The 20,377-nt window shown below is 30.4% G+C and overlaps 1 protein-coding gene across 1 annotated transcript; it reads left to right on the top strand.

Moving 5' to 3' along the window:
* Positions 1 to 15,884: 15,884 nt before the first annotated feature.
* LOC119607190 (gustatory receptor for bitter taste 66a) lies at positions 15,885 to 17,752 on the top strand (the record flags this gene model as incomplete). Its single annotated transcript, XM_037961000.1, is given in 7 exon segments — positions 15,885 to 16,143; positions 16,201 to 16,386; positions 16,389 to 16,712; positions 16,776 to 17,099; positions 17,201 to 17,382; positions 17,443 to 17,532; positions 17,597 to 17,752. Coding segments are annotated over 7 exon segments (1,521 nt in total), but the record flags the coding sequence as incomplete, so codon positions are not given.
* Between the last annotated feature and the right edge of the window lie 2,625 nt (positions 17,753 to 20,377).

The following is a 20,377-nucleotide window of genomic DNA, read 5'->3' as shown; positions in this document are numbered from 1 at the left end:
TCTATAGTCTAGTCTATAGTCTAATCTATAGTCTAGTCTATAGTCTAGTCTATAGTCTAGTCTATAGTCTAGTCTATAGTCTAATCTATAGTCTAGTCTATAGTCTAGTCTATAGTCTAGTCTATAGTCTAGTCTATAGTCTAGTCTATAGTCTAGTCTATAGTCTAGTCTATAGTCTAGTCTATAGTCTAGTCTATAGTCTAGTCTATAGTCTAGTCTATAGTCTAGTCTATAGTCTAGTCTATAGTCTAGTCTATAGTCTAGTCTATAGTCTAGTCTATAGTCTAGTCTATAGTCTAGTCTATAGTCTAGTCTATAGTCTAGTCTATAGTCTAGTCTATAGTCTAGTCTATAGTCTAGTCTATAGTCTAGTCTATAGTCTAGTCTATAGTCTAGTCTATAGTCTAGTCTATAGTCTAGTCTATAGTCTAGTCTATAGTCTAGTCTATAGTCTAGTCTATAGTCTAGTCTATAGTCTAGTCTATAGTCTAGTCTATAGTCTAGTCTATAGTCTAGTCTATAGTCTAGTCTATAGTCTAGTCTATAGTCTAGTCTATAGTCTAGTCTATAGTCTAGTCTATAGTCCTAGTCTATAGTCTAGTCTATAGTCTAGTCTATAGTCTAGTCTATAGTCTAGTCTATAGTCTAGTCTATAGTCTAGTCTATAGTCTAGTCTATAGTCTAGTCTATAGTCTAGTCTATAGTCTAGTCTATAGTCTAGTCTATAGTCTAGTCTATAGTCTAGTCTATAGTCTAGTCTATAGTCTAGTCTATAGTCTAGTCATATAGTCTAGTCCTATAGTCTAGTCTATAGTCTAGTCTATAGTCTAGTCTATAGTCTAGTCTATAGTCTAGTCTATAGTCTAGTCTATAGTCTAGTCTATAGTCTAGTCTATAGTCTAGTCTATAGTCTAGTCTATAGTCTAGTCTATAGTCTAGTCTATAGTCTAGTCTATAGTCTAGTCTATAGTCTAGTCTATAGTCTAGTCTAGTCTAGTCTAGTCTATAGTCTAGTCTAGTCTATAGTCTAGTATATAGTCTAGTCTATAGTCTAGTCTATAGTCTAGTCTATAGTCTAGTCTATAGTCTAGTCTATAGTCTAGTCTATAGTCTAGTCTATAGTCTAGTCTATAGACTAGACACATTTTGCCCCAAGGACTAGCTATTGATTTTGGTTGAAAACGGTTCATTATCTCACCTAGCCTTCATACAACCATACCCCCCGATTAGAGCTTTTATTATTATGATGTTAGATATATTAGTAAAAATTGGAAGAAAAGGTTCTATAAACCTAAATGATACTAATAAATTTTGCACTGATCGAATGAAATTTGACTCTTTGATGCCATACAAAGAAGACTTGCAGAAAGTGACTTGATCGTAAAAAATCAACATTATAATTTAAAACTTATGGCAGACTTTTAGTAAATGAGCAATATTATAAAATTACAATCACTACTCTAACGAACAGTAACTCAACATATGGTGAAGATGTGTTAAACATAACTCGTATACAATGTAATGTAACCAGTATAAGAGTTTTAGTTGAATATACGAATCAAAGAATAAACAGCAATAATAAATTAAACGAACCAAACGACAAGTAATGAGACACGAAAACAACAATAATAAAATCAGATGTGATGGTAAATACAAGTGATAAGTCATATGACAATTTAAGAACAACATTACAAACATTTTTGCTTTTTGTTGAAATTGTAGGTGACGTAAAATTAAATTTTTTTGTTGGATTTAAACTGAAAGAGAATTGCGAATAAATGAAAAAACCAAGATATTTATATACTTTCACAAAAGATTTTAATTAAATGACAACTTTAATTTGGATTTACTTTCTTAAATTCATAAATAATTAAGTATATTTTAATTGGCGTTATTTTTTTGTCCAATAAACCACAAGATTAAGTTGGTCTTAGCTAAAGGGTATTGAAAGGTATGATTAGTTTGTCAGAGTATAGGTGACTTCGAAAAAAATTCGAATAAATTATACATCTATACACAATTTTTCGAATATTCGACTATAGAAAATTTTTCGAATATTCGAATAAATTTCTTTTCTATAAAAAATTTTCGAATAAATTTCTTTTCTATAGAAAATTTTTCGAATAAATTTCTTTTCTATAGAAAATTTTTCGAATATTCGAATAAATTTCTTTTCTATAGAAAAGTTTTCGAATATTCGAATAAATTTCTTTTCTATAGAAAATTTTTCGAATATTCGAATAAATTTCTTTTCTATAGAAAAATTTTCGAATATTCGAATCAATTTCTTTTCTATAGAAAAATTTTCGAATATTCGAATCAATTTCTTTTCTATAGAAAAATTTTCGAATATTCGAATCAGTTTCTTTTCTATAGAAAATTTTTCGAATATTCGAATCAATTTCTTTTCTATAGAAAATTTTTCGAATATTCGAATCAATTTCTTTTCTATAGAAAATTTTTCGAATATTCGAATCAATTTCTTTTCTATAGAAAATTTTTCGAATATTCGAATAAATTTCTTTTCTATAGAAAATTTTTCGAATATTCGAATAAATTTCTTTTCTATAGAAAATTTTTCAAATATTCGAATCAATCTCTTTTCTATAGAAAATTTTTCGAATATTCGAATCAATTTTTTTTTTATAGAAAATTTTTCGAATATTCGAATCAATTTCTTTTCTATAAAAAATTTTTCGAATATTCGAATAAATTTCTTTTCTATAGAAAAATTTTCGAATATTCGAATCAATTTCTTTTCTATAGAAAAATTTTCGAATATTCGAATCAATTTCTTTTCTATAGAAAAATTTTCGAATATTCGAATCAGTTTCTTTTCTATAGAAAATTTTTCGAATATTCGAATCAATTTCTTTTCTATAGAAAATTTTTCGAATATTCGAATCAATTTCTTTTCTATAGAAAATTTTTCGAATATTCGAATCAATTTCTTTTCTATAGAAATTTTTTCGAATATTCGAATCAATTTCTTTTCTATAGAAAATTTTTCGAATATTCGAATAAATTTCTTTTCTATAGAAAATTTTTCAAATATTCGAATCAATCTCTTTTCTATAGAAAATTTTTCGAATATTCGAATCAATTTTTTTTTTATAGAAAATTTTTCGAATATTCGAATCAATTTCTTTTCTATAAAAAATTTTTCGAATATTCGAATCAATTTCTTTTCTATAGAAAATTTTTCGAATATTCGAATCAATTTCTTTTCTATAGAAAATTTTTCGAATATTCGAATCAATTTCTTTTCTATAGAAAATGTTTCGAATATTCGAATAAATTTCTTTTCTATAGAAAATTTTTCGAATATATTTTTTCTTTCTATAGAAAATTTTTCGAATATTTGACTAAATTTTCCTTCTACAGAACATTTTTTGAATTTTCAAAATTTTTCAAATATTAAAAATTTTCAAAGATTTATAATTTTCGAGTATTGAAAATTCGTCTAAATTTTCCTTCTATAGAAAATTTTTCGAATATTCGTGGAAATTTTCTTTCTATAGAAAATTTTTCGAATATTCGAATAAATTTCTTTTCTATAGAAAATTTTTCGAATATTCGAATAAATTTCTGTTCTATAAAATTTTTTCGAATATTCGAATAAATTTCTTTTCTATAGAAAATTTTTCGAATATTCGAATAAATTTCTTTTCTATAGAAAATTTTTCGAATATTCGAATAAATTTCTTTTCTATAGAAAATTTTTCGAATATTCGAATAAATTTCTTTTCTATAGAAAATTTTTCGAATATTCGAATAAATTTCTTTTCTATAGAAAATTTTTCGAATATTCGAATAAATTTCTTTTCTATAGAAAATTTTTCGAATATTCGAATAAATTTCTTTTCTATGGAAAATTTTTCGAATATTCGAATAAATTTCTTTTCTATAGAAAATTTTTCGAATATTCGAATAAATTTCTTTTCTATAGAAAATTTTTCGAATATTCGAATAAATTTCTTTTCTATAGAAAATTTTTCGAATATTCGAATAAATTTCTTTTCTATAGAAAATTTTTCGAATATTCGAATAAATTTCTTTTCTATAGAAAATTTTTCGAATATTCGAATAAATTTCTTTTCTATAGAAAATTTTTCGAATATTCGAATAAATTTCTTTTCTATAGAAAATTTTTCGAATATTCGAATAAATTTCTTTTCTATAGAAAATTTTTCGAATATTCGAATAAATTTCTTTTCTATAGAAAATTTTTCGAATATTCGAATAAATTTCTTTTCTATAGAAAATTTTTCGAATATTCGTCTAAATTTTTAGAATATTAAAAATTTTCGAAGATTTATAATTTACGAACATTAAAAATTATCGAGGTTAAATCTTTTTCGAATTTCAAGTTTTGACATATTAATAATCTGGATTATTATTATTTTCGAACATTGAAATTTTCGAATATTACAAATTTTAAAAATTTCGAACTTTGAACATTTACGAACATTAAAAATTTGAATAATTTTTATAACACTTACTTTTTTATGTAAAGATCTTTAAATGTTGCGAACTGCTAAAGGAATGTCGTATGGCGAACACCCTTCTTGTAGGGTTATTAGCAGCAGCAGCAAGTGGTTTTTGGTCAATTTGATAAAAATAAACCAGTTATTTCGACTTCTTCTACTGTTATAACTTTAAAAATAACACAAACAACAAACAGGAAGTTTTTTGTTTGTTTCTTCTTTTTTGGTGTTATTGTTGTAATAAATACACACAGAGAGCAACAATAACAAGGAACGAATTTAAATTACAACAACTCGTTAGTATACGGCAAAACACACGCACTTATTTACACACTTGTTTATAAACATCACAACAGCAAAAACAACAATGACAAAAACAAACAAAGAAACGCGACTTTGCCAAAACGTGAAATTGTTTCATAATTTTGTTATTTTTTTTTTTTTTTTTCAAATCACCAAACGCACTCACTCGCAACACTCACCCGTTTTGGTGGCCAAATTCGATTTTTTTTTGTTTTGCTTTAAGAAACACAAAAATAAATTAATTTATTTAAAAATATTGCTGATAAATCTGGAAATTTTTTGTTGCTGCTGTCACTGACGCTGTTAAGTTCATTTGGGAAATTCCTTTTATTAATTTAAAAAACAAATAAACAGGTTTATTTCTTTTTAATATTTATCGATTTAAGGTTTATTTACAAATAACTAACTAAATAAATTTGCAATTTTATTTAATATTTAGCATTCACACACAGCTGTTTTTAAGCTAAAACTGTCAAAACACAAGCAAAACAAGCTGGAAGATAATAAAAAAGCAACACAAACAAATCTAAACATTTAACTGACTCTCTCTCTCTCTCTCATGACTTTTGACATTTGTCAGAGCTGTTAAACAAGAACCGCATAAAAGAAAATGTATAAAAATAAGCTTTAAACATAATTAAGTTAATCAGTTGTCTAGCAGTCATGCGCATTGCATTTTAAAATCCACAATTCTCTATTTAAATTAAAATAACAACAATTTAAAGAGAGCTTTAAACAACAAGCACTGGCTAAGAGCATGAAACAACACGTGACTTTGTTGTTTTATTAAGAGTAGCTTAATTAAGTTGTGCGTTTCACTAAGAGTTATTTAGTATTGAACTAAACTCTTATTAATGTTAAACTAAACATGTTGCTATAATATGGAAATCGTTAAGTTGAAATGTTGAGGAACATGTTGATAAGCAGAATACACACGTTTGTATGTCACATAATTGTCAAACGTAATATAGAAAACTTGCTTCTCTAAGTAGCATGTTTTCTATAGAAAAGTTGCTTCTTTAAGAAGCATATTTTCTATAGAAAAAGTGGCTTCTCTAAGAAGCATGTTTTCTATAGAAAAGTTGCTGCTCACAGAAGCAAGTTTTCTATAGAAAAGTTGCTGCTCACAGAAGCAAGTTTTCTATAGAAAAGTTGCTGCTCACAGAAGCAAGTTTTCTATAGAAAAGTTGCTGCTCACAGAAGCAAGTTTTCTATAGAAAAGTTGCTGCTCACAGAAGCAAGTTTTCTATAGAAAAGTTGCTGCTCACAGAAGCAAGTTTTCTATAGAAAAGTTGCTGCTGACAGAAGCAAGTTTTCTATAGAAAAGTTGCTTCTGTCAGCAGCAACTTTTTTATAGAAAAGTTGCTGCTGACAGAAGCAAGTTTTTTATAGAAAAGTTGCTGCTCACAGAAGCAAGTTTTCTATAGAAAAGTTGCTGCTCACAGAAGCAAGTTTTCTATAGAAAAGTTGCTGCTCACAGAAGCAAGTTTTCTATAGAAAAGTTGCTGCTCACAGAAGCAAGTTTTCTATAGAAAAGTTGCTGCTCACAGAAGCATGTTTTCTATAGAAAAGTTGCTGCTCACAGAAGCATGTTTTCTATAGAAAAGTTGCTGCTCACATAAGCATGTTTTCTATAGAAAAGTTGCTGCTCACAGAAGCAAGTTTTCTATAGAAAAGTTGCTTCTCTAAGAAGCATGTTGCTGCTGACAGAAGCAATTTTTTTATAGAAAAGTTGCTGCTCACAGAAGCAAGTTTTCTATAGAAAAGTTGCTGCTCACAGAAGCAAGTTTTCTATAGAAAAGTTGCTGCTCACAGAAGCAAGTTTTCTATAGAAAAGTTGCTGCTCACAGAAGCAAGTTTTCTATAGAAAAGTTGCTGCTCACAGAAGCATGTTTTCTATAGAAAAGTTGCTGCTCACAGAAGCATGTTTTCTATAGAAAAGTTGCTGCTCACAGAAGCATGTTTTCTATAGAAAAGTTGCTGCTCACAGAAGCATGTTTTCTATAGAAAAGTTGCTGCTCACAGAAGCAAGTTTTCTATAGAAAAGTTGCTTCTCTAAGAAGCATGTTTTCTATAGAAAAGTTGCTTCTCTAAGAAGCATGTTTTCTATAGAAAAGTTGCTTCTCTAAGAAGCATGTTTTGTATAGAAAAGTTGCTTCTCTAAGAAGCATGTTTTCTATAGAAAAGTTGCTTCTCTAAGAAGCATGTTTTCTATAGAAAAGTTGCTTCTCTAAGAAGCATGTTTTCTATAGAAAAGTTGCTTCTCTAAGAAGCATGTTTTCTATAGAAAAGTTGCTTCTCTAAGAAGCATGTTTTCTATAGAAAAGTTGCTTCTCTAAGAAGCATGTTTTCTATAGAAAAGTTGCTTCTCTAAGAAGCATGTTTTCTATAGAAAAGTTGCTTCTCTAAGAAGCATGTTTTCTATAGAAAAGTTGCTTCTTAAAGAAGCATGTTTTCTATAGAAAAGTTGCTTCTTAAAGAAGCATGTTTTCTATAGAAAAGTTGCTTCTTAAAGAAGCATGTTTTCTATAGAAACGTTGCTTCTCTAAGAAACATGTTTTCCATAAAAAAGTTGCTTCTCTAAGAAGCATGTTTTCTATAGAAAAGTTGCTTCTCTAAGAAGCATGTTTTCTATAGAAAAGTTGCTTCTCTAAGAAGCATGTTTTCTATAGAAAAGTTGCTTCTCTAAGAAGCATGTTTTCTATAGAAAAGTTGCTTCTCTAAGAAGCATGTTTTCTATAGAAAAGTTGCTTCTCTAAGAAGCATGTTTTCTATAGAAAAGTTGCTTCTCTAAGAAGCATGTTTTCTATAGAAAAGTTTCTGTAGCATGTAGAAAGAAAAATTATGTAATCTATTACTTTCAGTATTACTGGAAAACAAAATAAATTTTAAAGAATAAAATAAAACTTGTTGTATTTTTCAATCTAAACACAACCACTATCTTCTATTTTAATAACAAAAATAACTTTTTTTTCAACCTTAAAATATAATCAAAAAGATTTCTATTTAAATGCAAATATTTTTTTCCAAATCCAAATGCGCTTCGATGGTTTGAAAGTTTTTTGCTTATTTTTTCAAAATGTTGAAATATTTTTAAATATTTGTTTTGTTGCACGTAATGTAACATTTTGTGCTACAGGTGTAGTTAGTAGTAACTAAGTATTTGTTATTGGACTATAATGGGAAGTAAGTATTTGTAGTTTTTGTTTTCGATGTTGTTTGGGGTCATGGAACATCATTTGCAAATCGTTGTTATTACTTTTGTTATGATTTTCATTTGTTCATTTACTTGTTTTTGAAACTTTTTTGTAATTTCTCCCCTTGTTTTTAGAATTTTTGCGCTAGACTGACAGACAGACACATTCATGAAAAGTTTAAAAATATTCCACAGCGACGGGGTAGAGAAATTAAATGTAACACTGAATGATAGTTAGCGAAAGTAATTTGTAATTATATATCTCTCCATTGGAAGTAATTTTACCACAGAAAAAATTTATCCATATTTAATAGCTTTTCAAAATCTAATTTTTACTTCCTTAGTTCTCCAAAAAGTCCTGCAATTAAATTTTCCAACTATAAAACTACATAAAATATAACAATTTGTTTCGAATTTTATGACTCATTATAAATTTTATAGTAAAATAAAAATAAAATCTAAATGGCCCCATTTGACACTAAATTTACCTGTCTATGAAAGCTGTATGAAGAACTTTTTTGTTTAAGACCCAAAAATTATTGTGACACAATCATAAAAGAAAGTGCTACACAATGTTTATGATTAAATAACAAAAATATATTTATTAATATTTTTTGTAGATGTAAAGTTGTATTAAGAATGACATTTTACACAGAGACATACATATGTATGTAGAGCAGAAGGATTATGCAGACTTGGAATTCATGGAGATATAAAAATGTAAAAGCAACATATGAGATTTTCTATAGTGTAACTGCTTAATTCAGAGAAAGGGTGTTGCTAACTGAGGTGATTAATGATTATAAGAGAAACTCCTAGTTCAGTTCTAGTTCAGTTCTAGTTCAGTTCTGGTTCAGTTCTAGTTCAGTTCTAGTTCAGTTCTAGTTCAGTTGTAGTTCAGTTCTAGTTCAGCTCTAGTTCAGTTCTAGTTCAGTTCTAGTTCAGTTCTAGTTCAGTTCTAGTTCAGTTCTTGTTCAGTTCTTGTTCAGTTCTAGTTCAGTTCTAGTTCAGTTCTATTGCAGTTCTAGTTCAGTTCTATATCAGTTCTATTTCAGTTCTTTTTCAGTTCTAATTTAGTTCTAGTTCAGTTCTAGTTCAGTTCTAGTTCAGTTCTAGTTCAGTTCTAGTTCAGTTCTAGTTCAGTTCTAGTTCAGTTCTAGTTCAGTTCTAGTTCAGTTCTAGTTCAGTTCTAGTTCAGTTCTAGTTCAGTTCTAGTTCAGTTCTAGTTCAGTTCTAGTTCAGTTCTAGTTCAGTTCTAGTTCAGTTCTAGTTCAGTTCTAGTTCAGTTCTAGTTCAGTTCTAGTTCAGTTCTAGTTCAGTTCTAGTTCAGTTCTAGTTCAGTTCTAGTTCAGTTCTAGTTCAGTTCTAGTTCAGTTCTAGTTCAGTTCTAGTTCAGTTCTAGTTCAGTTCTAGTTCAGTTCTAGTTCAGTTCTAGTTCAGTTTTCTAGTTCAGTTCTAGTTCAGTTCTAGTTCAGTTCTAGTTCAGTTCTAGTTCAGTTCTAGTTCAGTTCTAGTTCAGTTCTAGTTCAGTTCTAGTTCAGTTCTAGTTCAGTTCTAGTTCAGTTCTAGTTCAGTGTCTATGTTCAGTTTCTAGTTCAATAGTTCTAGTTCAGTTCTAGTTCAGTTCTAGTTCAGTTCTAGTTGCAGTTTCTAGTTCAGTTCTAGTTCAGTTCTAGTTCAGTTCTAGTTCAGTTCTAGTTCAGTTCTAGTTCAGTTCTAGTTCAGTTCTAGTTCAGTCTAGTTCAGTTTCTAGTTCAGTTCTAGTCAGTTAGTCTAGTTCAGTTCTAGTCAGTTCTAGTTCGTTCTAGTTCAGTTCTAGTTCAGTTCTAGGTTCAGTTCTAGTTCAGTTCTAGTTCAGTTCTAGTTCAGTTCTAGTTCAGTTCTAGTTCAGTTCTAGTTCATGTTCTAGTTCGTTCTAGTTCAGTTCTAGTTCAGTTCTAGTTCAGTTCTAGTTCAGTTCTAGTTCAGTCGTCTAGTTCAGTTCTAGTTCGTTCTAGTTCAGTTCTAGTTCAGTTTCTAGTTCAGTTCTAGTCAGTTCTAGTTCAGTTTCTAGTTCAGTTCTAGTTCAGTTCTAGTTTCAGGTTCTAGTCAGTTCTAGTTCAGTTCTAGTTCAGTTCTAGTTCAGTTCTAGTTCAGTTCTAGTTCAGTTCTAGTTCAGTTCTAGTTCAGTTCTAGTTCAGTTCTAGTTCAGTTCTAGTTCAGTTCTAGTTCAGTTCTAGTTCAGTTCTAGTTCAGTTCTAGTTCAGTTCTAGTTCAGTTCTAGTTCAGTTCTAGTTCAGTTCTAGTTCAGTTCTAGTTCAGTTCTAGTTCAGTTCTAGTTCAGTTCTAGTTCAGTTCTAGTTCAGTTCTAGTTCAGTTCTAGTTCAGTTCTAGTTCAGTTCTAGTTCAGTTCTAGTTCAGTTCTAGTTCAGTTCTAGTTCAGTTCTAGTTCAGTTCTAGTTCAGTTCTAGTTCAGTTCTAGTGCAGTTCTAGTTCAGTTCTAGTTCAGTTCTAGTTCAGTTCTAGTTCAGTTCTAGTTCAGTTCTAGTTCAGTTCTAGTTCAGTTCTAGTTCAGTTTAGTTCTATTTCAGTTCTAGTTCAGTTTAGTTTAAGTTCAATTTTAGTTCAGTACCTTCCAAGGAACATGCTGAAAATCAGTTTCAATTAATCAAATTCCCCGGCCTATATTAGCTAAAATTGTCTACATTGCAGTTATTTGTCATTAGGATGATTTACGACATTAAAATATGAATTACTCTATAAAATATTTTTTTGCATTTTTGTCACATCAATTTATAATGCAACATTTCCTGGTATTTTTTTCTACTCAACATTTGCCATAAGGACATACACACTCCCTTGCTTGAAGTAAATATACATGCATATGTACATAGTATTTATATCTATCTAGTATATATAAATGTTTTTGTTCGTCTATTCTCCAAAGGATATGAATTTGGGAGTAAAAGTACATATGAAAATAAATAAAACTTTGAGGTAAAAATTCAAAAAACAACATATTTATTTTTACAAACATACGATTCTGTAACATTTAAAAATCTCTATTATCTAAATTTTTACAAGTAATAATACACATGAATATATACATACATACATATGTATATTATGTATATGTATGTATGTATATACTTTGTGTTCGGTACTGTATGTAGTAAATGTTTGATTATTTACTTTTTAGCCACCCAATGGAACAGGAAATGGGAAATTTTCTACATATTTTGTATATCCTCAAGTGATATGCCACATCCGTTATAGAAAAATTTTATATTAAACTTTTTCAAATTGGGATTGTATGTTTATGTGTGCTTTTTGTAATTGTATGTAGTTAAATTAACATTGTTGTATTTGTGGGCTTGTCTGAAAATTGTGGCTTTTTTTCTTATTATGTATGATTTTCTATTTTCATTTTATTTTTTTATTCTTTCTCTTACATATAATCATAAATCATATTTCACATATTCCTACCCATATAACCCAGCAAAAACTTGTTAATGACTTTCTATTGTAACCACTTATCTATTAACATACTTTTCAATGATTACTACATATCGTCCTGCTAACATAGAAGTAGTTTAATAAGTTGTTATTAGTCAGCTTTCATACGATTTACATTGACTTATTTTTCGAATTACTTATAAGCGATTGTGGTATATAAGTACTTATATCCTATGACATCATAGTAAACGAAAGTTTTTGCTGGGAATATATACTTGTTCGTAAATGTGGTGTACAATTATCATTATAATAATATAAAAAGGTGTTTTCTCCATCATTTTATGAGTTTGTAAACAAAAAATAAAAGAATAAATTTAACATACACATACTCTGGGAGTGTAATAACAAAGAATTAACTATTTTATAAAAAAATATAGAAAAACAGAGGCGTATGATGATTAAAAAGAAAACGATCATATCTTATTCTCGGAATCGTCCCTGACTAAGAAATTATCTTAACGTAAAGGATCGTGGCTGAAACTTCAGATAATATTTTTACAATTCTACTCAAATAACTCATTATTGCCTTCAAATAAACTCCCACACGGTTACCAATCTCGATCCTGATATAAATGATCTTTTAAGTTCGTAGGTTTTCAAAATACCATCACTGTTTATATAAAAACTTACTATTAAAAGTCATTTCCTTATGAAGGTAGTCGTCACAACAAAAAAATCCTTGTGAAATTCGTTTAATATCTTGTTAAACATTGCATATTCTTGTTAACATGTTATGGCGACCGACTCACAAAAAAAAAGAAAGAAATGAAAATCTCTTTTAAAAAAAAAAATCACTAAGAAAATTTGTGTCTAATTCCCTTAAAAGGGGTCACATTGCATGTTGTTATACATGTCGTTAGTAAAATACATAAAACATACGTTTAGACCAGCAAAAGGACTAACTAAAAAAAACTCCTATTTTCTGTGGACACTATATAAGACTCGCAATTTTTGGCCAATTTAAGGCTTTACTAAGCTTTTGTTGAGCACAAAATTTATGACACTTTAAAGGCCACTAAAGCAATTTTAGTCTTTTACTTACTTGCTTTTGCTCTTTTTATCCATATGGGGTTCATACAACTACCCCACAACTACTGAAGATAAAACACACACACCAAAATCTTGTTACTTTCCCTTTTTTTAGGGAAAATTTCTTGTAGTTTTTCCACAGATACTTTCTTTGTTCAGCACTACTTGTATGTGGCAAATTTACTGGAATATATTTTTTCACTTTTATCCTTTAACTCGTTATAAAAATGTTTGTAAAAATTCTTTTGTTAGCAAAAGTATCTATATTCTTAGCCATATAACCTGTAGTTTATTCTATAAGGATTATCACAACAATTGCAATTTTGTTTAAGAAGATGAGATTTTAAATAAGATCGTCTTTATGACCCATAGTAAATGGTTGTATTTTCTTTAATTTATTTAAAATCAAAAGAGCGTATAAAGTTTTTTTTATACAAATATTGTTACGAAATTGTATTTGCATTTAAACTAAACCGTTTTGTAACGGCCAGTTCCGGAAATTTTTTAGCGACAAATTTTTGTTTGGCAACACTAAAGCGTTAAATCGATCATTGTAGACGTGAGTGTCACAACTAGAACGAAACTAGAAATAAAACGGAACTAGAAATAAAAACTGAACTAGAACTAAAATTGAACTAGAACTGAACTAGAACTGAACTATAACTGAACTAGAACTGAACTAGAACTGAACTAGAACTGAACTAGAACTGAAACTAGAATTGAACTAGAACTGAACTAGAACTGAACTAGAACTGAACTAGAACTGAACTAGAACTGACTAGAACTGAACTAGAACTGAACTAGAACTGAACTAGAACTGAACTAGAACTGAACTAGAACTGAACTAGAACTGAACTAGAACTGACTAGAACTGAACTAGACTAACTAAAACTGACTAGAACTGAACTAGAACTGAACTAGAACTGAACTAGAACTGAACTAGAACTGAACTAGAACTGAACTAGAACTGAACTAGAACTGAACTAGAACTGAACTAGAACTGACTAGAACTGAACTAGAACTGAACTAGAACTGAACTAGAACTGAACTAGAACTGAACTAGAACTGACTAGAACTGAACTAGAATGAACTAGAACTGAACTAGAACTGAACTAGAACTGAACTAGAACTGGAACTAGAACTGAACTAGAACTGAACTAGAACTGAACTAGACTGAACTAGAACTGAACTGAACTAAAGAACTGAACTAGAACTGAACTAGAACTGAACTAGAACTGAACTAGAACTGAACTAGAACTGAACTAGAACTGAACTAGAACTGAACTAGAACTGAACTAGAACTGAACTAGAACTGAACTAGAACTGAACTAGAACTGAACTAGAACTGAACTAGAACTGAACTAGAACTGAACTAGAACTGAACTAGAACTGAACTAGAACTGAACTAGAACTGAACTAGAACTGAACTAGAACTGAACTAGAACTGAACTAGAACTGAACTAGAACTGAACTAGAACTGAACTAGAACTGAACTAGAACTGAACTAGAACTGAACTAGAACTGAACTAGAACTGAACTAGAACTGAACTAGAACTGAACTAGAACTGAACTAGAACTGAACAAGAACTGAACAAGAACTGAACTAGAACTGAACTAGAACTGAACTAGAACTGAACTGAACTAGAACTGAACTAGAACTGAACTAGAACTGAACTAGAACTGAACTAGAACTGAACTAGAACTGAACTAGAACTGAACTAGAACTGAACTAGAACTGAACAAGAACTGAACTAGAACTGAACTAGAACTGAACTAGAACTGAACTAGAACTGAACTAGAACTAGAACTGAACTAGAACAGAACTAGAACTGAACTGGAAGTGAATTGAACTGAACTAGAACTGAACTAGAACTGAACTAGAACTGAACTAGAACTGAACTAGAACTGAACTAGAACTGAACTAGAACTGAACTAGAACTGAACTAGAACTGAACTAGAACTGAACTAGAACTGAACTAGAACTGAACTAGAACTGAACTAGAACTGAACTAGAACTGAACTAGAACTGAACTAGAACTGAACTAGAACTGAACTAGAACTGAACTAGAACTGAACTAGAACTGAACTAGAACTGAACTAGAACTGAACTAGAACTGAACTAGAACTGAACTAGAACTTAGAAACTAGAACTAACTAGAACTGAACAAGAACTGAACAAGAACTGAACTAGAACTGAACTAGAACTGAACTAGAACTGAACTAAGAACTGAACTAGAACTGAACTAGAACTGAACTAGAACTGAACTAGAAACTGAACTAGAACTGAACTAGAACTGAACTAGAACTGAACTAGAACTGAACTAGAACTGAACTAGAACTGAACTAGAACTGAACTAGAAATGAACTAGAACTGGACTAGAACTGGACTAGAACTGAACTAGAACTGAACTAGAACTGAACTAGAACTGAATAGAACTGAACTAGAACTGAACTAGAACTGAACTAGAACTGAACTAGAACTGAACTAGAACTGAACTAGAACTCAACTAGACTTAACTAGAACTGAAACTAGAACTAAACTAGAACTCAACTAGAACTCAACAGAACTAAACTAGAACTGAACTAGAACTGAACTAGAACTGAACGGGAACCGAACTGGAACTGAACTAGAACTGAACTAGAACTGAACTAGAACTGAACTAGAACTGAACTAGAACTGAACTAGAACTGAACTAGAACTGAACTAGAACTGAACTAGAACTGAACTAGAACTGAACTAGAACTGAACTAGAACTGAACTAGAACTGAACTAGAACTGAACTAGAACTGAACTAGAACTGAACTAGAACTGAACTAGAACTGAACTAGAACTGAACTAGAACTGAACTAGAACTGAACTAGAACTGAACTAGAACTGAACTAGAACTGAACTAGAACTGAACTAGAACTGAACTAGAACTGAACTAGAACTGAACTAGAACTGAACTAGAACTGAACGAGAACTGAACTAGAACTGAACTAGTTCTAGAACTGAACTAGAAATGAACTAGAACTAGAACTGAACTAGAAATAATCTAAAACTAAATTATAACTGAAATTGTTGTACTATTTCAAAATTTAAATAATATTTCTTCCCTTATTGTGAACAGTTAAAACCCGGACTTAATATTATTTTAACAAATTTACATATTTGTTGAGAAAACTCACCACCATCGTAACCCAACCAACCTGTATTTTTCCAATACATTAATAGGTATTAAATAATTACGCTGTTTATCATATAGACAAATTATAAAATTAATTAATTAAAGCATTAGATAGACAATTATGATAAACAATTAATATTATTAGGTGCAAACATTTACATTAATAACCTGTTTTGAAGTTAGTTCAATCGCAACCCTTTAAACATAATGACCGCTTATAGAAGGAAAACTTCGGGAACACAAACGGAACTCAACAAACCGTTATTGGAAAGTTTTACTGTTTTATTTTATATATGCAAAGTACTGGGCATTAATTCACAGGATTGGGAGGAATTTCGCAAGTATAAACACTTAAAGAAATCAGCAACCGGAGAGGGATTGGTAATAATAGGCGTAATAATATTATTTATTAATTTTAATTTAATGGTTGCGGTGTTTGAATCAAGATCCTACATAGCGCAAAAAGGTGAGATATTGGTTTTTGGAAAAATATATATTTATAGTTTGTTTTTTATACCATTAGATCTGTTGTCAGTGGGCATAGGATTTGCCTTGACCTATTTCAGTTTGGCCTTAGTTTTGGCTGATCGTATAACGGGTTTGGTGAAACAGGAAGGTTTTATTGGAATTTTTAAGCAACTGCAAGAAATAGATGAAGACTTTAGGGATTTGAATATTATATTCGATAATAGTTTTATCAAATATCGTTTGTGGTGGGGCATATTTTGACATTTATCTGGGAAATCGTAATATTTATCTTAAGCTTCATATTATATGTGGACAAGGACAATTGGACGGCTTGGTTGTGGATTTATACGAACATACCGACTTTATTTAATACCCTGGACAAAATGTGGTATGTTTTCATACTCATGGCCATCAAACAGCGTTTTGAGGCCATTAATAGAGCTTTCGATGAGGAGGCTTTGAAAATAGGAAGAAAACAGCAAAAGGAAAAAAGGTTTAAAGTTTCTAAAAAGATCAAAAACGAGAATAGGATTCTAAAATATTCATTCAAAAATCAAATAAGACCAGGTGAGTGATTGAAAATCCAAAATGTTACTTTCAGTTACTAATCTGTTATTGTTTTTTTTTAAGTTGCTACGAATTTTCAAGCAGTTTTCGGTGATGTCGTCCGCAATCCTCAAATATTTTCCAATTCTTTTAATGATGCTATAGCAGAAATTTCAAAACCTCGCTCAACTTCTACATCCTCTAATTCCTCGACATCTTATGGTCCAGCTTATGCAAGTCTGGAGGACAGATTCGTAAAATTTTGTCAACTGCATGATACTTTGTGTAGGGTGGGCAGACAACTAAACGAAGTCTATGCCATTCCCATTCTAATGCTGATGGGTTATGGATTTTTTATTGTCACGGCCCAATTGTATTTCTTTTACTGTTCTCAAGTGAATCAGGTGAGTTTAAGATAGAAGGAAGCATTGCATCCTAAAACAAGTAATAATCCACTAATCTATAAAGATATTTACTAAATTAATTGAATTTTCCTATACTACAGTTAGTTCCAGCCCTGTTTCGACCGGCCCAAAGTTGGTGGATAACCTCTCTATATATCTGGTATATATCCTCCAAATGTATTACAATTTTAAGTGGAAACTGGAAAACAAATTTGGAATCGAAAAAGACCGGCATCTGTATGCATCGCTGTGCAATGGCAGATGATAAAAATGACACCTATGAAATGGTAATTGACATCTGAAGTTTTTTTATCTACCCCTTCAAGGCTAAATTATTTTTTTTTTAGATTAATCACCTCTCGTTAAAACTATTCAATCAAGCTTTAAACTCTAATGCCTGCGGTTATTTTTCCTTAGATATGGAAACTTTATTCGGTGTAAGTTATCATTTAGCATTTTAAAACCAATAACTCTTTTAATTTCCTATAAAAAAATTTGAAGTTTTGTGGTGGCATTACAACATATTTAATCATCTTGATACAATTTAATCTTGAGCAACAACAAGTAAAATCAAACAATGAAAATGGTGATGACAAAGCAATAGAATTAAACACTTTGAATGGTGACCCAAACAACTTCGAAAATAACATGGAGAATGTACGTAATGGGACACACAGTGTGAATATGACATCACTATTTAATGTATTATATTACAATTGGAATGAATACTTTAAGAATTTGTAAATTATGATACTAATGACATTTTTATCGATTCAATAAAATTAACATTGTAGGCACTAGAGCCGATTTTAAACACTTCAATGATTTAGTTATACATATTTATAAAAAAATTTATGAACTATAACTAAACTAGAAATGGACTAAAACTGAACGAGAACTGAACTAGAACTGAACTAGAACTGAACTAGAACTGAACAAGAACTGAACTAGAACTGAACTAGAACTGAACTAGAACTGAACTAGAACTGAACTAGAACTGAACTAGAACTGAACTAGAACTGAACTAGAACTGAACTATAACTGAACTAGAACTGAAATAGAACTGAACTATAACTGAACCAGAACTGAACTAGAACTGAACTAGAACTGAACAGAACTGAACTAGAACTGAACTAGAACTGAACTAGAACTGAACTAGAACTGAACTAGAACTGAACTAGAACTGAACTAGAACTGAACTAGAACTGAACTAGAACTGAACTAGAACTGAACTAGAACTAAACTAGAACTGAACTAGAACTGAACTAGAACTGAACTAGAACTGAACTAGAACTTAACTAGAACTGAACTACAACTGAACTACAACTGAACTAGAACTGAACTACTGAACTAGAACTGAACTAGAACTGAACTAGAACTAGAACTGAACTAGAACTGAACTAGAACTGAACTAGAACTGAACTAGAACTGAACTAGAACTGAACTAGAACTGAACTAGAACTGAACTAGAACTGAACTAGAACTGAACTAGAACTGAACTAGAACTGAACTAGAACTGAACTAGAACTGAACTAGAACTGAACTAGAACTGAACTAGAACTGAACTAGAACTGAACTAGAACTGAACTAGAACTGAACTAGAACTGAACTAGAACTGAACTAGAACTGAACTAGAACTGAACTAGAACTGAACTAGAACTGAACTAGAACTGAACTAGAACTGAACTAGAACTGAACTAGAACTGAACTAGAACTGAACTAGAACTGAACTAGAACTGAACTAGAACTGAACTAGAACTGAACTAGAACTGAACTAGAACTGAACTAGAACTGAACTAGAACTGAACTAGAACTGAACTAGAACTGAACTAGAACTGAACTAGAACTGAACTAGAACTGAACTAGAACTGAACTAGAACTGAACTAGAACTGAACTAGAACTGAACTAGAACTGAACTACAACTGAACTATAACTGAACTACAACTGAACTAGAACTAACTAGAACTGAACTAGAACTGAACTAGAACTGAACTAGAACTGAACTAGAACTGAACTAGAACTGAACTAGAACTGAACTAGAACTGAACTAGAACTGAACTAGAACTGAACTAGAATTGAACTAGAAGTGAACTAGAAGTGAACTTGAACTGAACTAGTACTGAACTAGTACTGAACTAGAAGAGAACTGGAACTGAACTACAACTGAACTACAACTGAACTAGAACTGAACTACAACTGAACTAGAACTGAACTAGAACTGAACTAGAACTGAACTATAACTGAACTAGAACTAGAACTGAACTAGAACTGAACTAGAACTGAACTAGAACTGAACTAGAACTGAACTAGAACTGAACTAGAACTGAACTAGAACTGAACTAGAACTGAACTAGAACTGAACTAGAACTGAACTAGAACTGAACTAGAACTGAACTTGAACTGAACTAGTACTGAACTAGAAGAGAACTGCAATTGAACTACAACTGAACTAGAACTGAACTACAACTGAACTACAACTGAAGTACAACTGAACTAGAACTGAACTAGAACTGAACTAGAACTAAACTAGAACTGAGCTAGAACTGAACTGAACTAGAACTGAACTACATCTAAACTACAACTGAACTACAACTGAACTACAACTGAACTACAATTGAACTACAACTGAACTACAACTGAACTACAACTGAACTAGAACTGAACTACAACTGAACTACAACTGAACTAGAACTAAACTAGAACTGTACTAGAACTGAACTTTGATAATTATTACAAAGCTCATGATGTTGAGGATATTGTCGTTTGCCTTATAAATTCAGAAACATTTTATTTCATGTTAGTGTTACCAGAGCACAAGGACTTGCAATTTGATTTAATTTGTTCACGGGTCAGTTAATATTGTGAATTTTCTTATGATGAAACTCATGTTTTTATAATTTTTTACTTTTATGTGTTTGTAGATACTGCAAGTATGTGTCAATATTAGTATGATTTCAGTTGTAAGGAATTAAAAATATAAAAAAATCTAAAGTGATATTCGAACTTAATTTAAGAATGACATCGACTACATTGACTCAGATATTGCTTTTCATTAGACGTAATCAGTATCCTAAAATATAGGGAGCAGCATTCATTTAAAGTTCATAAAAGTATAATTGAAAGTATTAATTAGATATATATAACTTTTGAGGCTATCTTATGTACAAAATATCTCGTGGTGTTAAAGTTTATAAAATCATCTTAACTAACACAAATATATAGGTATTTCTATACACTCGCACACAATCCATAATACCCTTACAAAGAAAATGCTAATTTTT

This window comes from Lucilia sericata, unplaced genomic scaffold (genome assembly GCF_015586225.1).
Source record: "Lucilia sericata isolate MDLA Ls3-8-SP2 unplaced genomic scaffold, ASM1558622v1 Contig000670F_arrow, whole genome shotgun sequence".
NCBI classification, from domain to species: Eukaryota; Metazoa; Arthropoda; class Insecta; order Diptera; family Calliphoridae; genus Lucilia; species Lucilia sericata.
The sequence above is the reverse complement of the archived record's forward strand: the minus strand, read 5'-3'. Positions and strand labels throughout refer to the sequence as shown.